Genomic DNA, 10,466 nt, shown 5'->3' with positions numbered 1-10,466 from the left:
GTACTTGTGGTTTCTTAAGTTTTAAAGACTGAACCTGTGGATGTTTGTGGAGCAGTGATGCTATGTCAATCTAATCCATTAAACATTTACTAAGTGCCTACTATGTGCCAGGCTCTGTGCCAAGCACTGAGGATACAAGCAACAAAAAGATAATCCCTGCCCTTGAGGAGTTTACAATCTTGGGGAGAAAAGGAAATCAGGAAAGCAGGTTGTGGGGCATGAAAGAGAGGACCTAAGAGGTACTGGGCAGTTGAGGCAGCTTGTTCCCTGGATCTGAAACAGATAAAACAGTAGATGACCTGAGAGTCTAGCTTTTGCCTTTTAAAAAGGAAAGCTTTGGCTGGCATTGTGTATTCTGCCTCTAATCTTCTGAAGCAGAGGGAAGAGGCAGTGTCAGTCAAGGTTAGAATTGGTAGCATGGGTGTAGAGAGCCAGAATTCTGGAGCAGTATACTTGAAACTAGGTGTTAACTCAGAGGAATTGATGAGACAAGGTTATCTACTTATACTTAGTACTTAACATGGTGATGTAATGGTTCTCTAATTCACACATATTCTGTATGCTGTAACGATGTAATTGTAATAGAGTATATAAGAACTGGGGAGAAGAAGTCAGACTGGCAGATTGCTGGAAGAGACTAGGTCAGACTATGACAGACAAACTCTGTAAAAGACAATAAAGACTTTGGAGCCCATTCTTGTCCATTCTCATGGTGTCTATCCTGCCGAGACCAAGGCCCATCCGGAAAAGCTAGCCCGAATTACACATGGAGGTAAGATTAGAAGTGATAATCTATGAAAGTGATGGTGTTTTGTAGATTAAACTATTTAGTCAATAAAATGACCAAAATAGTTTTTTTAAAAGTAGTGGTGATATACTGATGCATCTATACCTTTACCTGGATTTACCCTTCATGGCAGACATATGCAAAGTCATTGATCAAGGCAAAGAATTTCAGTCAATGGCTTTAAATGCAAATTGATTAAAAATAAGTGTTGGACCCTAAAAAAAAAAAAAAATACAAATTGACACATGGGAGGTCAAAAAATGGGGGAGGAACCAAGGAGTGATTTTTACACTTTGTGTGTGTGTGTGTGTGTGTGTGTGTGTGTGTGTGTGTAGATATGGACATCTATAATATTGTCTCTTCAATGCATTCCTGGAGCATTTTATTAGGGAGGATTTCAGTTCTTGGAGTTTAAAAAACTACCTTGATTTCAGAATTGCTGAGTTGTTGTCTGAGCTGGAGGAGTCTAAATTAAGCCACTTTAGCAATCCATACTTGGAATCAATAGAGGACAAGATAGTAACAACGGAGGGAACTGAAAAAAGGGAGTGAATTAAACAGGGAAAAGTCAGTCGTCCTAGTATCATGTAAATCATCTCAGTTTTAACAATCATTTAATAATCCTCTGTATATCCTATTAAGGGACACAAGATCAGTAAAGAAAAAGTTTCTGAAAATCAGGTTTGGAGGGACTTTACAGGAGACACCTAGTTTGAATTACAATTACAGCTGTTATTAGCAGAATCTTCAGTGCTGATCTTGAAATAAGGAATCGGAGGGGAGGGAGTAAGCATGTATATAGTGCCGGCTAACCCTGGAAGGAAACATTAATAAAGTCATACAAGTGTCTGAGATCTAATTGGAACTCACGTCCAAGTTCCGCTGAGACCATCTGCCATTATAAATAGATAATGGTCTACCACAAAGGGCACTAAGGAGTTTCTAGTCAGGACGAGTCATGTTGAAACTTCCCTGAAAAACAAGTTTAGGATTGGTTTTCCACATAGAAGAGAACAGCCGGGGCCTACATGGGCCAGGGACCTGGATTTGATGAGTGAGTGAGCCTGGCCCAACTCGTTTGCAGATAACGCATTTATCTTAGTAATAGTATTACTAATACTATTAATACTAATATTAGTATTAATTAATTAGTATCAATATCAATACTAATAATAGTAATAGTAGACATGTATCTTAGTAATAGCTGACAATTCAACAATTAGGAAACTTTTTTTGTTGATTCATTCGATTCTCTGGAATAATCCTCCAAAGTGGTATAAGTCCCCTCAAGGACTGTGTTCAAGTTCGGGGCCCCAAGCAATTGTGAAAATACGGATTTACGTGAAACGAACCCAGAGCTGCGAGGTGGTTCTCAGGTCCGCCACAGGGACCGAGCGGCATTTGGACAAAATAACGAATGGCACACACCGTGCATTAAGGTCACTAATTAAGCATTAGGAAAAATGCTTTACGCACATCTTATCTTCACACCACCCTGGGGGGTAGATGCTAGTAGCATCCCATTTCACAGCCGAGGAAACAGCCTGACGTCACGTAATTAGATTTAAACTCCAGGGTCAGCCTGAATACTTCCCTATACAAAGTACATTACCCCAGTATCTATCAAGGACCCATTGTACCCATCAAATATCTCCTTTCATTCGAAAACAGACGTCCCACTTAACATTTGCTGGGGTTGGTTTGGAACTCAGGTCTTCCTGATTAAATTTGCTCATCCTTCTCTCACGATCCCACCTAGCGGTTGGGAAGGAGGGAGACAAAACCAGAAAACTGGCTAACTCGGAATGGAATCGATCGCTCGAGGCTCCTCCTGTCGTGTCTGTACGGCCGAAGATACCAAGAGAGAGATAGATTGAAGATGTCTGGGGAGCATTGGCGCGCGGAACCAGGTGAGAAAAGGGGAAACGCGAGGTTGCAGGCGGATGATTCCGGGGCTTTGTAACTGAGCTTTTCTCCATCTCCCTTTGGAGAACTCGTCGCTCCCGGCGACCGATGGCGGGGCGGGAGCAGTGGAAAATGCGCGCGCACCGGGAGTGTTGGAGGAGACCTCGAGCTGCTCCCGGCATGGGGGAGGGGTGGCACGGACTGCGTGGCCTTCTCCCACCTGCTGGGCGCCCGTCTTAGCTCCCCCCTCCCCCAAAGGCTTTGCGTTCTTCTGGGCCTCCCTGCCCTCAGCAGCCCCTCCCCCTAGAGTCAGTCCGGAGCCGGCGGTGTATGCGGTTCCCCGGGCTAGACGCGCGGATAAGGTCGGAAATAAAACTGTGCCTGCTCTCGAGGAGCTCACCTTCTCCCGGGGCCGAGGGAGGAAGACCCTGAAATGCAAATACACCCTGTAGGAGGTAGAACAGTGCTTAGAAAGCTGGGTTCGGAGTCAGGAACTCCAGAGTTTGAATTTCATTCCTCAGGCGGTCTCTCCCACCTCAGAGAGGGTCAGCTCCAAGCTTGTTATCGATCCATAAACCTTTATTTGTCATTTACTTTGTACTTGTTCTTAAGGAAATGAACAAAAAATTACGGAGTTCCTTCCCCTAGGGAACTTGCTTTTTACTGGGAGGAAACAACATGCAAACGAATGAGCACATACAAAATACACACTTGGCTTAGCGGGGAGGAGGGAGGTATACAAAAGGAGTTGCTTGGCTCTCAAGCATATATTAAGCGCCTACTATATGCCAGCTACTGTGTAAGACCTCATTTGAACCTCATCACAACGTCATACCCATTTTACAGTTGAGAAAGCTGAGTCAGACAAGTGACTGTTCAAGGTCACACAACTAGTGTGGGCAGGAGGCCAGACTTGAACTTGAGTCTTCTTTCACTCCTGCCTTTTGGCCTCTAGTTGACCTATGAAAGGAAAACATTATTGCTGATCTGAAACTCTCTCAGTTTAGAGAAACATCCCAAGTTTCTTTCCTTGCTTTCTCAGTCATCCTGTGGACTCTGAACTTTTATGTAAGAATGAATTGTGAGAACTCGGAGGAATAATTGTGTGCAGCTAGTAGGATGGGCATCCGAGATGGTGGAATATTCTCATCTAAATACAGCTTTCTACCCTTCAATTCTGCCAGCTCTACCTGCAAGCTTTTACAAGAATTCTAGATTAACACGAGCTACAAAACCGCGCTGATCCAAAAATGGGCCGAAGGAAAGTTTTTGGAGAAGTCTTTGTGACCGATGGCACCTAAAGAGAGCGCTCCTGTTAATTATAGTAGGGCAGTTTTAGTTGAGAAATATTAATGATGTAATGAAACAGTTTATGTTTCTTAAAACTTTCAAATGAGCTATCTTTTTTTTACAGTTGAATTTTCACATCTAGGTGTAGAGGGCTAGAACTGAGCAGATGCAAGGTAACGTAGCACATGAGGCGAAACACAGATAGGACAATTCTGTATTGCCACATGTTTGGAGGATGAACCTCCTTAACTATTCTGTGCTGGCTGGGTGGGTGGGTGTGGACAAAAAAGGGAAAGTGACATGAGTGGGTGGGGTAGGAGGAGGAAATTGATTCATTTCTCTGGGCGGTGGGGAGAGAGAGAGGAAGGAGGTGTGGAGACTGCTACATCTAATCCCCTGACCTCAACTGCAAAAGCCAAGAATAAAGACTTTTTATTCATCCTGACTTAGGCTGATTCTAAGAGATCCTGGGCTTCAACATCTAGGGTCATTAAATTTCAGAATTTTAGGAGTCACCTAGGCCAATTGTCTTGTTCTCCAAATAAGAAAATTATGTCTTACTGCCCTGACTCCTTTGCAGATGGGGGGAATTCACAGAAGTATAACAGTGCATGTAATACTGGACTTTTCAATGTATTGATTAGGAAATTGTTGGATTGTTTTCTCTTTTTTTTCTTCAAAAAATTATAGAACAGCTTTCTGAGAGGGAGGGAGGGAAGGAAGAAGGGAGAGAAGGAAAAATAGAATTCTGGGAGAAATCTAGGTAAGAAAAAAACAAAAGAAATACATTTTTAAAAAAATCTTAGGTAAAGAGACTGCTCAAGTCAAATGAGACGGGGGACTAGAGGTAGAATTTTCTGTCTCTTTATCTAGTGGCCTTCCTCTAGGTACTCGGTCATTTAGTGTTTAAAATATTTAATTTTTTTCTTCTCTCCTTTTGTTAAATTATTAGATGTTTCTAATGTCTTTTTTTTAAACTTATAGGAAGAAGAAATTATCAAAGAACATGAAACAAAACAGTTCCAATTTTTGTCGCTTCAGAATTAGAATGTCAACATTGCTCTGTTTTATATGAAACAGCCTGTGTGATATAATTACTTGATCTTAAAATGTCAGACAAATCTCCTGAAGAAAAAAGACCTCGTAAAAGTTTGTCAAAAAGTAAAAATAAGAAGAATGAAACCAAGGCTAAAAAAGGGCTATTCAAATCCAATTCTATTTTTTCATTTTTTAGTAATGTACCCCCAGTCAAACTTGCTTGTCCTATCTGTGGCCAAATGGTGCCAAGATATGACTTAAATAGGCACATCGATGAAATGTGCCAGCAGAACAATAATGAAATAATTCAAGTTGATAGAACAGAATTTGACAGCTCAGTAAATCCAAATCTATTTCCAGCTAATTTAGCCAAAACAACCACAGGATGTTTATCTCCAAAGCAATCTTTACCTCCCCAGATAAGTTTGAGCCCCATTAAAAGTGATTCTGTAAAAAGTGATATGACAGAGAAAATCAGTCCATACTTTAAAAATAGTGATAACTTAGTAAACAGTAGTCGAGAGGAACTAAAACATCAAACAACGAAAATTATTCCCTTAGGAAGCCTGTCATCAAAATTATCCAAGCGATACATAGAAACTAGAAAATTAATAGCTAAAAATGAGAGACTAGAAAAACATGAAGTTCTGAAGACACAAAGTTTGATGCATCTACCTATTAAGGAAGTAGAAGCTAATTTAATCACAGATAGTGATGAAGATCAGGTTTTGGGAAGTGGATCTCAAAAGGAAAATGTTTTTGTTTCTGAAAAGTCTTCTGGATGCTTTAATAAAGAAAGCACTGCTTCTGAATATACCTCAGAAGATACAGAAATATTAGAAAATGAAAGTCAGACTGATACCCAAGAATATGGAGCATCGGTACCCACTCTTGATTTTATGGATAAAACTTGTGGTAATAAATCGTCAACTTCAGAGAATATTCTTAAGACTGAGAAGATTTTTGAAGTTGTGAGTAGTAAAAGTAGAAGTGATGTTATAGTACAATCAACAGAATATAATCAAGTAATTATGACTGATGTCTCAGAAGGCCAAATTCAGTGGTCCCAAAATGCTTCCCCACCTGCTAATTTGGCAGTGAAATGTAGTAGTCATGAAAGTACTTATTCTGAAAAGGATAACACAAGAACACTTCTGGAAGAAAGTCACATTGACTTAAAAAATGAAATCATTCATGACTCTGCTTTTCTGGAGCTGGAGCCAGATGATAATGAATCAGGAAAAGCAAATCAGGAGAGTGGTAACTTGGACTTGACTTCTGATTTTTCAGAGCATCCTTATTATCTTAGGAATTTTCTTACAGTACTAAAAACAGTTTTTGAGAATGAAGATGATCTGAAGCTCTTTGATGAACAGGATAAGGAAATCATAACAAAGTTTTTAAAACTATCAGGTATCAAAAAAAAAAAAAATCCCAACAAAACAAAAGACTATTTCTTCTTGTAGGAAAGAATCGTTTCAGTTGTACTTTCAAAGTTGCATTTGCTTTTAGAATCTAAATAAGATTATATTTATATAATAGATGGTACCATCTTAAGGTTGGCAATATACTAATAATAGCTTATTCGTTAGAATTCTTGATCATAACACTACGTATGTAAGGGAATGACACCTGTATTTCCTAATACTTTTATAATATATGTCTCATAAGTGATAATATGATTTTAATAAAAGCCTCATTTTATTAAGTCCTACAAAATATCTGACATAAAATGGGCTCAGCTTTTTTAAAAAAAAGATCAGTCTCTTTTAGGAAAGTATAAACTATTATTTATCAAGAAAAAAAGAAAAAGTTGGGGAGAAGTCTGCTATTTTATTTTATTTTTTATTCTCCTATTCCCTTTGCAAATATTATTTTAATTAGCATGAACCATTGCACTTATTCTCAAGTAAAGGTAAAAAGGAAATGAAAAAACAAAGTCATAACTGTAATAAAAATAAGTTTTAAAAATTTTCAACTTGCCATTCTATTCATGGGAAGTCAGGTGTATCCAGAATTTAATAGTCCAAATTTGAAGGAAAAGATATTTTTATATTTCTTATGTAAAAAGAATGCCCTTACGAAAATGAGACATCCCTGTAGTTGCAGAAACATGACTTTGTCCTTCCTAGCCTATAGAGTAGAGATAACCCACATTTGCATCGATGCCATACAAGTGGCTAATAATATTTAAATATTGCTCCATGTGCAAGGGTTTATAATAATGTTTAAAACTTGCTGATGAACAAGAATTCTGTTGTAGGCCTCAGTGTGGTGATCATTTTAGTGTTCCCTAATTGTTTTATGTCTTAACATATAAAACATTTCTTTAGGGGATAATTGTTCCCTATTATCTACCCTGCATCCCTTTCTACTTCTTTCACTCACAATAAAAGAAAGGAGATAATGATGTCAAGTTTACTATCCTATCAAGACTATTCAGAATTCTACTGTGTGGTGCAGACTGAATTAATGAGAATTATCATGAATTCAGCTTGAATAGTTAATGGATTGTATGCTTCATTATAATTCACAAGTATGACCATTTTCCCTAATGAAAGTTTTACATGTTTAGTTTTTATGTACCTCTCAGAGGCAAATCTTTTATCATCATATTTCTTTGTGTTATTTGAAATCTACTGCTAATTGTTTTTGTTGTTTTTATAAAACATGAGAAAGAAATTAATTCCTCAGACAGATAGTAGAATCTTAGAGATCCAAATAATATTTGAGATAATATAGTTTAACCTCACTTTGCAGATGAGAAAATTGGGGCCCAGAGAATGTGACCTGTCAAGACTACGAAACTAAGTAGTAGCAAAACTAAGACTAGAACTAGGATTTCCTGATTCTAAAATGATACTTGTACAAAACTACTCATTTTTTTTGTTTGTAATTAACAACATCAAAGATTTTTCTTGTGGATGGAAATCTAATCTAATTTTGTTAGATGTTTAACAAAATCTAATATTAATCTTAACAATTTACCAAACAAGAAAAAGAAAAGAAAGCCAAACCCCCCCCAACAGTTCAGTCTTGGATTGAACAACTACAAAAATTGAAGATAAGATTGCAATACCCCGGTTTAAGTCTCTGGATAGATTTTAAGGATCTATGAACTTGTTTAGGAAAAAACAATTACATCTTTATTTTTGCCAACATCTAACTGATAGCTAGCATTTCTATCAATCATAAAGTTAAAAAAAGAATTATTCTAAGAAATTCTACAGACTTAACCAGACTGCTAAAGGGGTCTATGATATTAAAGTTTAAGAACCCTTATGATAAACTACTTGATATTAGAAAGTTCAACTCTATAGTGTGATAGTTAAGTTTATATGTTCTGTGTTTTTTTATGTCAAATGGGCTTTATTTTATTGTATAAGCAACTGTTAATAGAGTTTTTAAGGTCCTATTTTAAAAATGAGTTTTTCTTTTTTAGTTTTTTGTAGAAAAGAATTGACTTTTCTTAGTTTAGTGTCAAAATTGAAAAGGAAGATTTTTGTCATAATTTTAGGCTTAGTAGTTATTTAGACAATGAGGACTATAAAGTTCAAGCTTTCTGAATCAGAAAGATCCTTTCAAGGAAAATAGTGGTAGGCAAGGAGAGGTTGGGATTAGATTAGATATAATGACTTCACTCAACTCTCCGAATTCAGAAATGGTCAAATAGGGAATGTCTGTCAAATAGTGTCATACAAATGAAAGGACGTCAGAGGCTACTAAGTCCAGCTCTCTCATGATGATTCAGCTGAATTTTAGTGACTTGTCCAGAGTCACACAGTCAGTAAGTGTGCAGAGTAGGATTTGAACTCACCTCTTACTAACTTCAGACCCTGCTTTACACACTGTGTTTAGTGATGTTTCCCATATGCAAGGAGACTCTTAATCTAAAGAAAATATATACGTCTTAAAAATAAATTATTTTTACCCAAAATAAAAGACTTTAATTTCATCATCTATAAAATAAGAGATTTGAGGCAGATGATTTCTTTCTCATTTTCATTCCATTTTCATATGATATATTTTGTACAGCAGGACAAATGTGTACATATTTATACACATATTGGATTTAAAATATGTTTTAACACGTTTAGTATATACTGGATTATTTGCCATCTAGTTGAAAATTTTTTTCTGGCTCAAAGTTCTTTTATCTTATCATCTCTTCCAAAAAAGAGATGGAATATTTCTTAGAAGAGTACTTGAATTCAATCTTGTCAACATTTTTACTTTAAAGAGCGTGTTTGCATATACATTCCTGCAGAATAATCAAAGTCATGAAACATTTAGATGGTGCAGTAGAGGTAGTACTGGACCCAGGTTAGGAAGATCTGAACTCAGATCCAGCCTCAGAAACTTATTGAACAAATCACTTAACATCTGCCTTAATTTCCTCAACTGTAAAATGTGGAAATAGCACCTTCCTCCTCCAGGGTGATCATGAGGTTCAAATGAGACAATATTTATAAAGCACTTAGCATGGTACCTGGCACATAGTGAGCACTTTATAACTGCTAGCTACTAGTAAATCTATAATATTCCATTATTTTTATGAAGAAAGTTCATATATATATATATATTTTTTTTTCCTTTTAATTACTGCAGCAAGTGGGCAGAAGTTATATGTAAGACTTTTTCAGCGCAAGCAAGTTTGGATAAAAACAAACAAGATAGATTATGGAGAGATTGGCCAAGATTTATCATCAGCTATTGAAGAATTAAAACAAGTAGGCTTTCTGCAGACAGGTATGATTAGTAATAAGAAATGTTAAATGAGTATAATACTTGAATTGCTTTTAGAATAACACTAATACAACACTGCACTTCTGATTGGTAATCAGTAAAAATTAATTCCTTAGTTATTTGAATTATTGGCGGTTTCACTCTTCTATTTGGGATAACTATTTTAAACTAAGGTTGATCAAAGCTCAGATTAAGAATGCTGAGACAGATAAAGATTGTTTGCTATTATATGATTCCTCTTGATGCTGGTATACTTGAAATAAAGAAAAATAACCATTACCAAGTCCCACAGAAAGAAAGAATTTATCTGTTTTTGATTTCTCCCTCTGTCAGGAATCTGAGTTGCCCCTCAGAGACACTCACTACTCTTGATAGTAGAATTAAAAGCTCCAATTTTGAACCAAGTTGAAATTAATAACATTGCTAAAGTTTGCTTTTTAACTTTTTTATCTCCTTATTTTCATCTTCTAAAATATTGAGTGGATAGATGAAAAAGTATTTATTAAGTGCTTAAGAATAGAACAGACCTTGAGGATGCAAATAGAAAAAGTAAGATTATCCTTGTTCTCAAGTAGCTCACAGTCTAATTAGGGAGACAGCACATATAGAAGAATTCAGTTTTATGAAAGATAGAAAGGCCTGGAAGTCTTCAAGATCTGCCTCACTTGGTGCATGGTAAGGTCTAGAAGACCTTAGGGTA

The 10,466-nt window shown here is 36.8% G+C and overlaps 1 protein-coding gene across 2 annotated transcripts in view; it reads left to right on the top strand.

Moving 5' to 3' along the window:
* Positions 1-2,582: 2,582 nt before the first annotated feature.
* Positions 2,583-10,466, top strand: part of FAN1 (FANCD2 and FANCI associated nuclease 1) — a 30,910-nt gene continuing 23,026 nt past the window's right edge. For both annotated transcript variants that reach the window (XM_074294967.1, XM_074294968.1), the window contains exons 1-3: positions 2,583-2,697; positions 4,967-6,433; positions 9,629-9,769. In XM_074294967.1, the coding sequence (XP_074151068.1) occupies positions 5,092-6,433; positions 9,629-9,769 (1,483 nt within the window). In that variant the 5' untranslated portion in view covers positions 2,583-2,697; positions 4,967-5,091. The remainder of the gene's footprint in view (positions 2,698-4,966; positions 6,434-9,628; positions 9,770-10,466) is intronic.

Source organism: Sminthopsis crassicaudata, chromosome 2, assembly GCF_048593235.1.
Source record: "Sminthopsis crassicaudata isolate SCR6 chromosome 2, ASM4859323v1, whole genome shotgun sequence".
In the NCBI taxonomy this organism is placed as follows: domain Eukaryota; kingdom Metazoa; phylum Chordata; class Mammalia; order Dasyuromorphia; family Dasyuridae; genus Sminthopsis; species Sminthopsis crassicaudata.
This window is presented reverse-complemented; position numbering and strand designations above follow the sequence as displayed.